General features: G+C 38.8%; 1 protein-coding gene across 4 annotated transcripts in view; it reads left to right on the forward strand.

Annotated features, from left to right (window-relative positions):
- Positions 1–16,992, forward strand: part of FNBP1L (formin binding protein 1 like) — a 112,361-nt gene that overhangs the window by 620 nt on the left and 94,749 nt on the right. The window contains exon 1 of one of the 4 annotated variants that reach the window (XM_055340022.1): positions 14,966–15,017. The exons of the other annotated variants lie outside the window; for them this stretch is intronic. Coding sequence (XP_055195997.1) covers positions 14,997–15,017 — 21 coding nt within the window. The 5' untranslated portion in view covers positions 14,966–14,996. Of the gene's footprint in view, positions 1–14,965; positions 15,018–16,992 lie in introns of those variants that run through there. 4 annotated transcript variants of the gene reach the window in all.

The following is a 16,992-nucleotide window of genomic DNA, read 5'->3' on the forward strand; positions in this document are numbered from 1 at the left end:
GGTCCCCGGGGCCAGGGCGTCGCCGGGCCGGGACGGCGCGGGGAGCCTCGAGGCGCCGCCCACCGCCGTCGCCCCAGGTAGGGGGAGCCCGGCGGCTTTGTTCGGAGCCCGGCCTCCGGCCAGCCAGGCCCAGCCCACAAACCCGCTTCCCTCTCCCAGTGCGTGTGCTCGGAACCCGCGCGCGGCTGTGGGGACTCCGGGTGGGCCAGCCCCCGCTGCCGCCTTGGGCTGGGGCGCCGGGGACGCGGTTGCCTTTCGGAATCTGCCTTAAATTGATGGATCGATGGGAAGCCAGTTTTGCTAAAAAAATAAAAAATAAATAAAGAAAAAGAGCGTGGGGCTTCCCAATTGCTTTACTTCCCCTTCCGCTGTTCTTTATCCTCACCGTTCTCCCCGCTTTGCTTTCTTTCCTTCTTGCCTTGCTCGGGCGCTGAAGGCTTCAGACAATGCCCAGCGTCTGGCCAAGTGGCCAAGGTGCGGTTGGACTGTAAGGGGTCGGGGAATTCGCTCGCGACGCAGCCTCGCCAGGGTGGAGGTGTGGAGGGCAGTGATTTCTCAGGTGCAGGCGAGGGACCCGGGGCGTGGGGGCGCTGTCCCGAGAGCTGCCTGGCTTCAACCACTCCCCTTTTTAGCCCACCTGTGCACATTTTCCGTGCCTTTTGTTAACGAGGGTTTTGTGAAACCGCTGCAGCGAAAGGGTAGAAAGAACTTTTTTTCCCTCGACGGGAGCAGTTGGGGTGCGACTGAAGGTAGATTGGTTAATTGAAGGGCAAAATGGTTTCTTCGGTCATTTTTCACCTTTTACTCAGAGATTGGGAATCTTAGAACTGAAAGAGACTTTATAGAGTTCAACTGGTTGAACACTTAGCTAGCTCAGGAATCTCCCGCAACATTCAGGACAAGTGTTTGCTTAGTCTGTAAACACACCACCCAAGAGAAAATATCTCAGACATCCGTTTATTAGATAGCATTAATTGTTCTTATATTAGAGAGGATTATCTAGTAAGTGAATTATGTAAAATTTGACCTTACCCTTGAGATTCTCAAGCATTATTGGTCTTTTGATTTTGTACATTTTAGAATTGGTTATACTGCGTCATCAGTTAAAGTAGATGGGTATAGTTTTATTTTCCATTTTTTATAATTAGAAAATATAGATTTTTAAAAAGATTTTATTTATTCATGAGAGAGAGAGAGAGAGAGAGAGAGAGAGAGAGAGAGAGAGAGGCAGAGACACAGGCAGAGGGAGAAGCAGGCTCCGTGCAGGGAACCCGATGTGTGGGACTCGATCCTGGGACTCCAGGATCAGGCCCTGGGCTGAAGGCAGGTGCTAAACCGCCGAGCCACCCAGGGATCCCTAATTAGAAAATATTTTTATTTTTACGTGCTTAAATGATCCACGTTTCAGAGGAAGCAAAAATGTACTTAGAATATTTTTTTAAAGTACACATAGGAAGAGTAATTTAGATTGAACTTTTAGATTTAAAAAGCACTTCCTGTCATACTACAGAAAAACAATTTTGAGAAGAAACAAAATATTTTAGTGAAAATTAAAATGTGATTTTTGAAAGTTTTTTGTTATAATTTAAAAATTCAATAGTTTCTCAGCAACTTGGAAAGGTAAGTTGTAGAAGAGATGGGGATCTCTCCTCTCCTCTCCTCTCCTCTCCTCTCCTCTCCTCTCCTCTCCTCTCCTCTCCTCTCCTCTCCTCTCCTCTCCTCTCCTCTCCTCCCCTCCCCTCCCCTCCCCTCCCCTCCCCTCCCCTCCCCTCCCCTCCCCTCCTCTTCTCTCCTCTTCTCTCTTTCTTTCAAGATTTTATTCGTTTATTCATGAGAGAGGCAGAGACGTAGGCAGAGGGAGAAGCAGGCTTTCCGCAGGGAGCCTGTTGTGGGATTAGATCCAGGACTCGGGATCACGCCCTGACCTGAAGGCAGAGGTTCAACTGCTGAGCCACCCAGGCGTCCCGAGATGGGGATTTCTGTTACCTAAAAAATTGTTTTGTATCCTTTTGAAAAATATGAAAAAAGATTTTAACTATTAAAATTTAATGCACCATGTTTTAAACTTTTTAGTTGTTTTAGGATTTGAGGGAAACATTATTAGAAGTTGATAGAGAATCAGCTAGTATCATCTGGATGCTTAAACCTCAGATAAGTAGAAATTGGTGTAGAGGGCTATTGTTAGGACCAGGAGAGATCTTAGAAATATTTCACTGGACTTCCTGTTTTTACTGTTCTGTTTTGAATAAGGATATTGTGCTTCCAGGGGATTGTAACAAACACCTACACTGTGCTCTTGTCATTGATGAATCTGAGGTTGGGAGAATTCTCTTGATATTCTGAATTTAGAAACCAGTTCTGTTATTTCAAGTTTAGGATCACATTACTATCCAAAAGGTTTAATTACTGGAAACATGTTACAAAAAAATGATGAAAGCAGTTATGCACTCAAACTAAGTTTCTTAATTATATTTATAGGAGTTTCATTGCTATTTTTTTTTAAAAGATTTTATTTATTTGTTCATGAGAGACAGGCAGAGACATACGTAGAGGGAGAAGCAGGCTTCCTGCGGGAAGGCAGATGCAGGACTCCGATACTGAGAACCTTCCTGGGATCCCTCCTGGGATTCACGCCCTGAGCCGAAGGCAGGCGCTCAACTACTGAGCCACCTAGGCCTGCCTTCATTGCTATTTTGATGCTTCTTAAGTCTTATGTTAAATTTGAGAATAGGGATCCCTGGGTGGCGCAGCGGTTTGGCGCCTGTCTTTGGCCCAGGGCGCGATCCTGGAGACCCGGGATCGAGTCCCACGTCGGGCTCCCGGTGCATGGAGCCTGCTTCTCCCTCTGCCTGTGTCTCTGCCTCTCTCTCTCTCTCTCTGCGACTATCATAAATAAATAAAACAAAAAAAATTAAAAAAAATAAATAAATTTGAGAATAAAATAAAGAACCACTTTAATCCTGACTCTAGGGGACAGGACTAATAGTGATAGATTAAGTGGGTTATGTTGTACTGTGTGGTTGTGAGGGGGTATGAATTAACTGGCAGTAGATTTGAGCTATGCTTCAAGGTATTCCAGGTGCTCCAAATGCGCATTTAAGTAAGCTTGTATATATGCTAGATACTCAGTTCTGAGTTCTGGATAATACCAAAGAGGTGACAGTGTCTTCATTATTTCCTCAGGCTGTAACATAATTATAAGATAGTATCTTAAGTGTTGTTTATTGTGTTGATTTTTTAAATTATCACGGGAAGAAAGACTGGATCAAAAAGAGGCCCAAGTATGAATCAGTGATTTCACAAAGCAATGATTTTATAATTATTACTCATTTTACAAGTAAGAAAATTAGAGATTGGAGAATTTCTGTGTTTAGTCAATACATTTTATTTATTAGGAGATACTTTTTTGTGTTTTGAGGAGCTAAATTTCTCCAGGAAAAAAAAATCCGTGTATGGATTGTGTGTGTATAGTTATGAAAAAATATGGCTGAGCACACTACTTTCATATCATGATTTATTAAAAAATTTGCTCCCCAAGGGAAATGAGGTGATTCTTCTGGAAGTTAGAAGGTAGCTTCCAATATCTGACTTAATTTATAGGTTCTTATAAACCTTTTTTATGCCTTAGTTTCCTGGTCTATGTGATTTTTTTTTTTTAATTTTTATTTTTGGCCCTTGGTTTTAAGTAAAAGCCATTGTTATTTTCATTAAGTTATTAAGTGCATTTGACAAAGGTCATGCTCTTTTTGGAAGAAATTGAAAAATTTGAATTGGATGATAGATTCAGTGGATACCCTCAGTCTTTTTTTAAAAAAATACTTTATTCATGAGAAACACACAGAGAGAGAGAGGCAGAGACATAGGCAGAAGGAGAAGCAGGCTCCATGCAGGGAGCCAAACATGGGACTCGATCCTGGGTCTCCAGGATCAGGCCCTGGGCCAAAGGCTGCGCTAAACTGCTGAGCCACCGGGCTGCCCAGATACCCCCCAAGTCTTAATCCTTAATGCTTCTTTATCTTTGTCCTCATAGCATTTATATAGCACTTCTGTTTTATTTAATACCTATGCTGTAAGTGTACTAGACTTTGGAGTCTTGGAGTATAGAACTGAATTAATCACTGTTTTCACAGACTAAAACAATGCCTGTAGGTGATCATGCATATTTTGACCAATTGAATTAATCGTTCATTATCCAGAGTATTGATCACTGATTAAAAAGTGCATCTTGGAGGAAGTCATTATGGTTCTGAGGGCCTTTGCAGATGGATAGATTAAGTGCTTTAGATATCAGTTCAAGAATGTCTAAATAAATTGAAACCAAAATTATGAAGTGAAGGTTTAGTGTTTGGGTTAAAAACTTTTATGGTTGGGGAAGAACTAGTAAAAAGCTAGTTCTTACGACTTTACCTGACTCCTAGCTCTGTGATGTGACTGCAAAAATAGCTGATGAAATCTTAGACCACATTAATAGATTTGTCTAGAAGAAAGCAGTGTGATCCCATTGTAGTCTGTAGTGGTTAGACTATCTGTAATATTGACTGAATGTTACTTCAGATTTTTTAGAAAATCTGTGCATCTCTGTAGAGGAGGTTGACAAAAACTCCTTGTTTATTAATATTAATGTCATTGCTTTTTTCAAGGCTATGAAATTGCTGTAGGAATTTAAACAATAAGTTATTGAGGTCTATTACGGGGGACACTGAATGTATGGTGAAATTTATGAGGTCTATAATATTGGTCCCGCTGTGAGGAAACTTGCTGTGAGAAAGTAATTTTGAGGTGATACTCTTTCCTAACTCCAAAATACTCCCCTATATTAGTATCACTGTCCAGAATGTCTTCTGTTGACCAGTAACTCTGAACCCTCCTTTTTCTTCAGAGTACACATTCTGGATAATATCTTTTTTATGGGACTACCGTCTTATGTTGCAGTATTTCTTGTACATTCAAACCTTCGGAAAATAGTCATGGTATAAATATTTATATCTTATATGCCATTTTGTTGATAGAATTTGTTGCGTTTAATATTGTATTACAGGTATTGTTCTTAGTTAAGGAGGCTGAGAGTTAATTAAGACACCTGTTTATGCCACCATTCTATCCTGATTGTAACAAGTGGAAGCTGGAGAATGGCCTCTAACCTCTGCATTTGCTACTTCCTTTAAACCACTCAGTTCGGGGATCCCTGGGTGGCACAGCGGTTTGGCGCCTGCCTTTGGCGCAGGGCGTGATCCTGGAGACCCTGGATCGAATCCCACGTCAGGCTCCCGGTGCATGGAGCCTGCTTCTCCCTCTGCCTATGTCTCTGCCTCTCTCTCTCTCTCTCTCTCTCTCTCTCTCTCTCTCTGTGAGACTATCATAAAAAAAAAAAAAAAATTAAACCACTCAGTTCAATTCACCTTCCCTGCCTTTATTTTGGAACACTGTCTTTTTCCTTCCCCCAATCTATAAATGTAAGTTTGGCTGGACACTTAAAAAACCTATTTTACCCAGACACCTGAGTGGCTCAGTTTAGTGTCTGCGTTCTGCTCAGTTCACGATCTTGGGGGCCTGGGATCCGGCTCAGCTTTGGGCTCCCTGCTCAGTGGACAACCAGCTTCTCCCTCTCCCTCTGCTCCTCCCTCTGCTGTGCTCTCTTTCTTTCAAATAAATGAATAAAATCCTTTTTAAAAAAACCTTTTTTTAAGCCTATTTTTTCCTATATATGAGCCCATTTGCAGGCAGAAAATAAGATGAGAATAGTAATGATTTATAATTATGGCACTTACAAGTGCTTTTTTACTTATTAGTCTTCAATCTTTAAACATTTTTAGCTCAATAGCAAAAAAGAAAAATTCTATTTTGGAGAACATAGTCATACCTACAGTGTATTAAAAACTAGTGGGAAAAGATTATATAAAGCTTTTGTTTTATAGGAAGCAGTATATATACACTGTATTAGTCCGGGTTGTGTATATCTGACATACCAAAAAGATATTTGGCATGGGCTTTGAAATAAGGAAGGTTTTGCATATAGGTGGCTAAGTTCCTAGAGGGCAGAGATCATGTCTTATTCATTGCTTAATCATCATCTGATTCATTGCTGTATTTTCCCCTGTCAGCACACTGCCTGGCATAGGGCCTGATGCTACTAAGATCTTTAGTAAATGTTTGCTGGATTGACCTGAATGTAGTGGTTAGGTTTGGTTTGAATTTGAGTAGAGGATGCCTAAAAGTTAGGGATGCAGGGTAGATTGGGACCATGCTAAGAGGCTGATTTGACTGAATGGTTGATTTACATTCATGAACAGAGAGAGAGAGAGAGATGTGTTATTTATTTATTAGCATATAATTAACTCAATTTTTAGACCATTTAAAAGTCTAGAGGAAGTTGTAGTTTGTGATAGTAGAAGGAACTATTTCTTCCTTTTGAATCCTTTGGTGGCAGGAGGAAGGATCCCTTCAGGTTTTAAAAGATGAAAGTTTATGACTTAATCACCTCTGTGAGAATATTTGAAGGGTGTTAATTCTTTTAACAATGTATTGGTCCTGATATCAAGCTGCATTTTAAAAGTATATGTTTTTTCTGCACTTTGTTTATACTGTTTTTCCTTCTTCCCCCATCTGTGGGTTAACATTTTTACTTCTATATCAGTTTAATTCCAGTGCTTTTTCTGAGGCTGAGAGGTGTTCATTGGGAAATGCAATAAGTTTTGATCCTCCCAGCTTTGCTCTAATTAGTAGCTTCATGAGCTGATTTATGCACTGAGTTTCTCATGTAACAAAAATATTTTAGAGTATTTTGAGGTATCATCTTTAATTGATGGTAGAATGATAGATACTTTAAAATTTCAAATTGTGCTTAAAAATCTGTTGATACAGTTAATATTGTCACCTGTGCTTTTAAGCATTTTCCTTTTTTTTTTCTTAAAATAAGTTGTATTCTGTGATTGCTTTTATGGGATTTTCATTGACAAATTGTGAAAACTACCTCTTTCAGACCATTGGGAGATGCTGTAAAGGCGTTTTTTTTTTTTTTTAAATTTTTATTTATTTATGATAGTCACACACAGAGAGAGAGAGAGGCAGAGACACAGGCAGAGGGAGAAGCAGGCTCCATGCACCGGGAGCCTGACGTGGGATTCGATCCCGGGTTTCCAGGATTGCGTCCTGGGCCAAAGGCAGGCGCCAAACCGCTGCGCCACCCAGGGATCCCTGTAAAGGCGTTTTAAGATGATGTCTGACTGCTCTTTGTAATGTGGGATTCAGCATTTAGAATTTATATAGAGCCCAAGAGAAAGAAATCTAGAATAGTAAGAATAAAAGTTTTTGTAAAATGTCCCTATTGAATTCAAATTAGTTATTAATATTTGGGGCTTAGAAGCAATTTTTCCTTAAGTTCTTGGTGGAAAACTAATCATCGGACTTTCACAATACCTCATGAAATATGTGAAATATTAGCATTATATATTGTAATTTGAAAAAATATAAATGTTTATATAGAGTCAGATTTTCCTATTTTTGCTACATCATTATTTTGTTCTTTCCAGAGTAAAAATCATGTTTTGTATCTGCTGTATCCCGCTGTATACCACAAAATGAATAGACATATAATAGGCACTGAAATACTTGTTGAATGAGGAAATCAATGAGTTGCTCTAACTCTATCATCAGATTATGTTTTGAATACTAATATTTAGGTTTTTTTTCCACAGCATGTATATTTCTTATATCTTTGTTTAACTTTAGGGATCCTTTGTTTTTAAGTAGACCCCACACCGAGTGTGGGACTTGAACTCATGACCCCAAGATCAAGAGCTCTACTGACTAAGCCAGCCAGGTGTCCCTTTATGGATTCTTTTTATAATCTGGAGATACAGCTGTTTGTGCCTTTTCATGTGAAATTTTTCTCTTTTATGTCTGAAATTCTCATTTCCTTGATTGTTTGAATACAAATGCTTATTTTTTAGTGATAGCATTTTTATGACCCTTTGGATTCTAAAAATGAGAACAGTGAACATTCTGTTGGTCATGTAAGAATAATGTAAATTGTCTGAAACTTAATTGGAAAAACATAAAAGATTGGTTTTTAGTGAGTATGAGTGTTAAGTTGATTCTGAGAGATTTTAAACATTAGTGGTGGTTAGTTGAGTTTTTTTTCTGTTAGAAATTATAAAAATCAAAATTACTGATAAAGCTATGGTAAATAGCTTTTGAATAAACACAAACTATAAAACACAAACTATAACTTCAATTTTCTAGACTTAGACTATGGACTAAATTAACTTTTTTTTTTTTTTAAGATCTTATTTATTCATTAGAACAGGAGAAGGGCAGAGGCAGAGAGAGGAGCATACTCCCCACTGAGCAGGGAGCTAACGCAAACCCTGTGACTATGACCCAAGCTGAATGCAGATGCCCACCCAGGCACCCCCTAAATTAGCATCTTTTACTGTTTGCCAAGGCTCAATGTAATTAACATTTGTTAATTTTTTGAATCTGAAATGACCTTTCACCTCCATTTTTTTTAAAGTTTCATTAAGATATAAATTCATACATTAAAGTGTACAAATCTTACCTGTTCGACATTAAGATTTTAAAAAAATTGAACAACACTCCTGTAATTCCCGCTAGGATCAAGATACAGAAGTTTCCTTCGTGCCATTCCCAGTGAATATCCACCTAAAAGTAACTACTATTCTGACTTGTATTGCTTTTGATTACTTTTGTAGGTTTTTAAAACCTCACATGAATAATATCATGCAATATGTATTCTTTTTTGTCTGTCTTCTTTAATTTAACATACTGTGTATGAGATTCATTCTTAGTGGAAGTTCAGGGCTTGAAATTCCCTGTACGGTTGTTGGATTTTGATTTCTGTCCCCAAATTTTGTGCTATGTTCTCAAAACAAAGATTTTTAGGATTAGCAAGCACCTTCAGGGCAAAAGTAGCTTTTATTCCTTTTTTTCCCCCTTATTTTTTGCTTGTAACTTTGTAATTCCTTGTTATCTTGGCTCGCTTGTCTTTGATGCCTTACATTTTTGAAATATATTTTATCCATATTTTAGAGCTTTTATCCAGTAAAATAGTGATAGGTGATCCAAGAAACCTAGCCTGCTACTTACAATTGGAAACTGAAAATTGTTAACATTGAGTTTTTAATTATTTTGCTGTTGTATTTTTAACTTCTAAGAGCTGTTTTTTTCTTAGTGAGCTTTTTTTTTTTTTTTTTTTTTTTTTAAGAAATTTCCATGCCAAGTGTGGAGCCCAGTGTGGGGCTTGAGCTTATGATCCTGAGATCAAGAGCTGAGCTGAAATCAAGAGTTGGATGCTTAACTCACTGAGCCACCAAGGAGCTCCTGTTGTCTAAATGTACTTTTAACATAGCATCCTCTGCTTAGCTTTTCTTAGTTCTTTGGGTATACCAAAAATAGGTTTTTTGTTTTATTGTGTTTAGTTTTCTTAGGCTTACAGAATATTTGTAGCTTCCAAGTTGCTTTTTTCCCCTTTTTACTAGTTTTGGTTCTGGTTTTTCATGTTAGAGATTAAATATTTTGTGATCCTAGGATCCTGGAAAGATTTCTGTCAAGATTAGGGCATACTGAGTTCTGATATGCCCTACCGGTAAGATTAGGGTTTGAGCTGTTTGAAGTTTTTGATTCCTTTAAGGGTTCTTGCTTAATACTTACCCATGGGATTGTTCAGATCTCTACCTCTTTTCCAATCCAATTGTGAAAGCTCAGGAGGTATACTGTAGTCTTTTGAAGTCATACTTATCATTGCTATTTACAATGCTGAGGACCACAGCTTGATTATTTTTTTTCAACGGGTGCTTAAATAGTTTATTTGTCTTATATAACAAGATATTTGTGGGTAGGCAGTTCCTGGCTTGGGTTCATGAACTTAGCACTTTTAGGATCAGCATCTACGGAACTGTTTTGGACTTTCCTTTATTTGCAAGTTGCAGCTCCAAGTATCATGTCTGTATTTAAGGCCAAAAAAAAAAAAAGAAAGTAAGAAAGAGGAACAACATCAAATGTGTCTGCCTCTTTGTCGGGAAGGCAAAAGCTTTCCAGTGTTTCTGCAATAAACTTCCTCTTAGGTCTCACTGTCCATAGCTGGGCACATTGCCACCTGAAAAAAGTAGAGTTCTATAAGAAAGGAAGAAGGGAAATAATTATAAGGTACCTCAAAATACAGAATTTGTGGTGTCTGTCCCCAAGGAATTAATGATTGCTTTGTAGAGGCAAAACACACACATGCATGTACACATATGTATATTTATTTATCAATATTTGAATAATAGCAAGGGGGTCAAGAATAGGCAGTAATAGAAGTGATGACGCAGATATCTTAGAGTTGAGGTCTTTTGGAGTCTAACGTGGCCCACCATCATTTTAAGAGGCTCAGTGGTAAAGGGCTTATGTGTCTTACCTGCAGTTTATAGCCCATCTTTTGTTTGCCAGACCATGCCATGGTGACATCACCTGCCAGAATAGATGGGTGTTTTGCATACATGGTCAGAATTGATGGTTAGGGCTTGTTGAAGTTTACCTAACCTCAGGCTGAGGAAAGGGCATTGCAGGGACTGAAGAAAGGGTACTGAAATAGAAGTCCAGAAGTTTATTTTGTGAGGAGAAAGTTTTCCTGGATGTTGGAAACAATAAAAATCTCCTGTAATGATCCAAGTCTCTTAGTCATGTAGATATAATACCAAGCTATTAAAATTACTCCAGGAAGTAAGAAGCCATCAGCCTGGAGTTACTGGCACTTGCTTTTCTTTTCTTTCTTTCTTTCTTTCTTTCTTTCTTTCTTTCTTTCTTTCTTTATTTATTTATTTTTTAAAATTTTTTTTATTTATTTATGATAGTCACACAGAGAGAGAGAGAGAGAGAGAGAGAGAGAGAGAGGCAGAGACACAGGCAGAGGGAGAAGCAGGCTCCATGCACCGGGAGCCCGACGTGGGATTTGATCCCGGGTCTCCAGGATCGCGCCCTGGGCCAAAGGCAGGCGCCAAACCGCTGCGCCACCCAGGGATCCCTCTTTTCTTTATTTAAATCGATGCATTAGCATGGTACATTTCTTAGAAATAATGAATCAATATTTATTGTTAACTAAAATCCATAGTGTAGTTTTTAGCTTAGTCTTACCTAATGTCTCTTTTCTTAAAGATTTTATTTATTCATTTTACAGAGAGCACAAGCAGGGGGAGCATCTATCTATAGGGAGTGTCTATCTATAGACGCAGGGCTCTATCCCAGGACCCCGGGATCATGATCCAAGCTGAAGGCAGACACCCAACCGACTGAGCTACCCAGACACCACCCTTAATGTCTTTTTTCTGTTGCACATTACATTTAGTTGTCATGTCACCTTAGGCACTTCTTGGCTGCCACTTTTTCAGACTTTTCATGTTGATCATCTTGAGAATTGAGAGGAGTATTGGTCAGGTATATCGCAAGATGCCCTTCTGTTGGAATTTGTTTGATGTTTTGTGATCAGATTGGGTTTTTGGGGAGGATGATCATGTGCCATTTTCATCACATTGTTTCAAAGATACATATTATCAACAGGATTTATTACTGTTGATATTGATTTTACTCACTTGGCTGAAGTAACATTTATCAGATTTCTCTATAGTACAGTTATCCCCCCCCCTTTGCTATATTCTTTGGAAGGAAGTCACTGTTATAGGCCACACTGAAAGAGAGAGGAGTTATGCTTCCTTTTTTTTAGGGTTGGAGTATCTATATAATTTCTTTGGAATTCTTTTGCATGGAAAATTTGTCTTTTTCCCCATTAATCACTCATTCATTTATAGCAGTATGGACTCAAGGATATAATCCAATACTGCTTCACTTATTTTGTTGATCAGACTGTTCCCACCTTTGGCCATTGGAAGCACTTTCAGTTGGCTTCTGTGCCCCTGTAACACACCTCCATCAGTAAGGATTAAAAAAAAAAAAAGATTTATCGATCTATCTATCAGAGAGAATGTGCAGGGGGAGGGGCAAAGGGAGAGAGGGGAAGCAGACTCCCCACTGAGCAGGAAGCCTAACCTGGGGCTTGATCCTAGGACCCTGAGATCATGACCTGAGCTGAAACTAAGAGTCAGATGTTCAACTAAGCCACCCAGGCACTCCAGTAAGGATTTTTTAAAGGACTTCTTTACTTCTTTGGACTGTAAGATGGTCCAGGCTTATGCATATTTTCTGTCCCAGTTCTAGAATCAGCTCTTTTCCAAAGAGCCCGGATTCCTTTTATTGGAGAATGGTATTAGAGACCAAGATAAAGGTGATAGATGTGCTTGCTGCTGCAATTTTATTTTTTTAGTCTCTCTCAGCTATAAAACAAACTCTGCTATAAAACAAAGAAATACATGTGTATATACTAAGCTATGTATATGTAGTATATAAAGATTTCTTTTTTTTTTTTAAGATTTTATTTATTTATTCATGAGAGACGGAGGGAGAGAGAGAGAGAGGCAGAGACACAGGCAGAAGGAGAGGCAGGCTTCATGCAGGGAGCCTGACGTGGGACTTGATCCCGGGACCCCAGGGTCATGCCCTGGACTGAAGGCGGCACTAAACCGCCAGGCCACTGGGGCTGCCCTATAAATATTTCTATATGTAACCATCTGTGTCTATATTAAGTTAAATATTATGTCTCCAACTCTATACCATTTGTATATGTATCCTTCTAGCCTCCTCTTGCTTATCTGTAAATTCCCACTTAGGACAACTCCTTTTGGCTGCCATTCATTTGCTTAATTGTTCTTTTTCAATATAGATGTGGTATAGCATTATCAGAATTATTAACCTGTAGCCCTCTGGAGAACAACTTTATCAACTAGAGTACAGTACTTATATGCAGTTCAGTTCCTTTTCTCTTTAGTTCTACAGACTGGTTACATTTTCACAGTTTCTTAGGTTAGCACTATTTATTCCCCCCACTCACTTCAGTGAACTTGTTTCATACATTTATAATAGTTAGATTTTTTTTTTTTTTTAAATCTCAGTTTGTATTCTTTCTTGGGATTCTCTTTCTCAATGATTTTTTTTTTTTTTTTTAAATTGCATAGATAGGGGCCTGGGTTGTTCAGTTGGTTAAATGTCCATCTCTTGATTTAGGCTCAGGTCATGATGTTAGGGTTGTGAAATCGAACCCCAGGTAGATGCAGAGCTTGCTTAAGATTCTCTCTCTCCCTTTCTCCCTGCCCTTGCTATGCTCTTTATTTAAAAAAAAAAAAAATTGTATAGATTAAAGCTGGTTCCTTGTGCTCTGAAGTTCTGCAGGTTTTGACAAATAACTAATGTTACGTATCTAACATTCCAAGATCATAAATAATAGTTTCACCTTTTAAAAATCCCCTGTGGCCTATCTCACCCCCCATTAGGGTAGCTACTGTGAAAACAACAGAAAAAAAAAAAGTGCTGGCAAGGATGTGAAGAACTTAGAACACTGTGCACTATGGGTGGGAATGTAAAATGGTGCAGCTACTGTGATAAAACAGTATGGTGTTTCCTCAGAAGTTAATCATGGAATTACCATGTAATCCAGCAATTCCATTTCTGAGTATTTACCAAATACTTGAAAACAGGATCTTTTTTTTTTTTTTTAAGATTTTATTTATTTATTCATGAGACACCCAGAGAGAGAGGGGCAGAGATACAGGCAGAGGGAGAAGCAGGCTCCATGCAAGGAGCCTGATGTGGGACTCGACCCCGGGACTCCAGGATCACGCCCCAGGCCAAAGGCAGGTGCTAAACTGCTGAGTCACTCAGGGATCCCAAACGCAGGATCTTTTTGTTTTGTTGTGTTTTTTTTTTGTTTTGTTTTTTAAAGTAAGCCCTACATCTGGGACGCCTGGGTGGCTCAGTGGTTGAGCATCTGGCTTTGGCTCAGGGTGTGATCCCTGGGTGTGGGATCAAGTCCTAAATCGGGCTCCTTGCGGGGAGCCTGCCTCTCTCTCTGCCTATGTCTCTGCCTAAAGTGGGGCTTGAACTCATGACACTGAGATCAAAAGTCACACGCTTCATATATGGAGTGAGTTAGGTGGTCTAAAAGCAGGATCTTTTTTTTTTTTTTTTTTGGTATTTTTTTTATTGGAGTTCGATTTGCCAACATATAGTATAACACCCAGTGCTCATCCCGACAAGAGCCCCCCTTCAGTGCCCGTCACCCAGTCATCCCATCCACCTGCCCGCCTCCCGTTCTACTACCCCTTGTTCGTTTCCCAGAGTTAGGAGTCTCTCATGTTCTGTCACCCTCTCTGATATTTCCCACTCATTTTCTCTCCTTTCCCCTTTAATCCCTTTCACTGTTTTTTATATTCCCCCAAATGAATGAAACCATATGTTTGTTCTTCTCTGATTGACTTACTTTACTTAGCATAATACCCTCCAGTTCAATCCACGTTGAAGCAAATGGTGGGTATTCGTCCTTTCTAATGCCTGAGTAATATTCCATTGTATACATGTACCACAGTTTCTATATCCATTCATCTTTTGATGGGCACCAAGGCTCCTTCCACAGTTTGGCTATTGTGGACATTGCTGCTATAAACATTGGGGTGCAGGTGTCTTGGTTTTTCACTGCATCTGTATCTTTGGGATAAATCCCCAGCAGTGCAATTGCTGGGTCATAGGGTAGCTCTATTTTTAACTCTTTGAGGAACCTCCACACAGTTTTCCAGAGTGGCTCTACCAGTTGACATTCCCACCAACAGTGCAAGAGGGTTCTGCTTTCTCCACATCCTCTCCAACATTGGTTTCCTGTCTTGTTAATTAAAAGGGTCTTGAGAAAGATTTTTACATCCATGTTTATAGTGTTATTCACAGTAGCTAGAGAGTAGAAGCAGTCCAGGTACTGATTGACAGATAAATGAATATGCAAAATGGTGTGTAAATATAATGTAATGTTATTAAGCTTTATTTTTAAAAAATTTTTTTATTATTATTTTTTTGTTATTAAGCTTTAAAAAAGAAGGAAAAGCTGACCTAAGATACACAAATGGATGAACCTTGAGGACATTGTGGTAGGTGAAATAAACCACAAAAAGACAAATACTGTGATTCCACTTACATGAGATAGCTAGAGTAGTAAAATTCATAGAGACAGAACATAGAATGGTGGATGCTGGGGGCAGAGGGTAGGAGGGAATGAGCAGTATTATTTAATGGGTATAGTTTTAGCTTTGAAGAAGAAAAGAATTCTGATGGATGGTGGTGATGGTTGCACGACAATATGAATGTACTTAACACTGAATTGTACAGTTAAAAATGATTAAGATGGGGCAGCCCGGGTGGCTCAGCGGTTTAGTGTTGCTTTCAGCCCAGGGCGTGATCCTGGAGACCCAGGATCAAGTCCCACATCGGGCTCCCTAAGGGAGCCTGCTTCTCCCTCTGCCTGTGTCTCTGCCTCTCTCTCTGTGTGTGTCTCTCATGAATAAATAAATAAAATCTTTTTAAAAAAATGATTAAAATAAAAAAATGATTAAAATGGTAAATTTTGTCTTATGTATATTTTTACTCCTCTCCACAAAAAAACCAACAAAAATCCCCTATGCTGTTACCTGTTCAGCATAGTACTGCCTACCCAACTACTGATTTTTTTTAATAGACTTTTTTTTTAAAAAATAGCAGTTTTAGGTTCGTAGCCAAATAGAGCATAAGGTAGAGATTTCCCATATGTCTCCTGTCCCAAGTGTGCATAGCTTCCCCCATTATCAGCATCTTCCACCAGGGTGATATATTTGCTACAATTGATGGACCTGCATTGGCAGATCTTTATTACCCAAATCCATAGTTTATGTTAGGGTTCACTCTTGATATTGTACTCCATGGATATAGGCTAATATATAATGATGTAGCCACCATTCTGTTACCATACAGAGTAGTTTCACTGCGCTAAAAATCCTTGTGCTCCACTTATTCATTCTCCCTCCTTTCTAATGTCTGACTACTGCTCTTCCTTCTGACTTCTTGTAACCCTTAAAAAGCCAGTATTCATTAGGAGTAACTATTTCTCACTCCCAACCTCAGCTTTAGGAAACCACTAATCTACTCTCTTTTGCTAACATTTGCTTATTCTGGGCATTTCATATAGATGGATTCCAACAGTATGTGGTGATTTGTACCTGGAATTTTTCCTTTTCTTTTTTTTCTTTTAAGACTCTATTTATTCATGAGAGAGACACATAGTGAGGCAGAGACATAGGCATAGGGAGAAGTAGGCTCCCTATGGGGAGCCTGATGTGGGACTCTATTCCAGGACCCCAGAATCGCGACCTGAGCCAAAGGCAGATGCTCAGCCACTGAACCACCCAGGCACCCTGTAACTGGAATTTTTCAATAAGTATAATGTTTTCAAAGCTTATTTATGTTATACCATATATCATTAAAATTCACTTTTTAAAACACTCATATTCCATTGTTTGCATATACCAAATTTTATTAACCTTTTCATCAGTTTTTGGACATTTGGGTTGTTTCTGATTTTGAGTATTGTGAGTAATGCTGTTATGAATGTTTCGGGATAAATTTTTGTGTGGATAGAAGTTTTTTTTCTTTTGGGCATATACTTGTGTAATTGAGGGGTCATATGGTACCTCTGTGTAACTGAGGAACTCCCAAACTGTTTTTGCATTTTACATTTCTACCAGCAAAATAGGGTTCTGATTTCTTTACATCTTGTCAAAACTTGGTCCCATCTGACATTTTGATTATAGACATTATGGTGAGTATGAAGTGATATCTCATTGTGGTTTTGATTTTCATTTACTTTATTGACAAATGATGTTGAGGATCTTTTCATGTGCATTTACATACCTCCTTTGGAGAAATGTCTTTTAGCTTTAGTAAATAATGTTCACCTTATTTTGGTATAGTAGTATGTATTAGTAAAATATAAATAAAAACAAGTATTGATGACAGTGGTACTTGTATTGAGAACAAAAGAAATTTAATTGCAATGCTAAGAAGATACTGTATTTATATTTGAGGCTTTTCATT

The sequence above is a fragment of the Nyctereutes procyonoides genome, unplaced genomic scaffold (assembly GCF_905146905.1).
Source record: "Nyctereutes procyonoides isolate TBG_1078 unplaced genomic scaffold, NYPRO_anot_genome, whole genome shotgun sequence".
Lineage (NCBI taxonomy): Eukaryota > Metazoa > Chordata > Mammalia > Carnivora > Canidae > Nyctereutes > Nyctereutes procyonoides.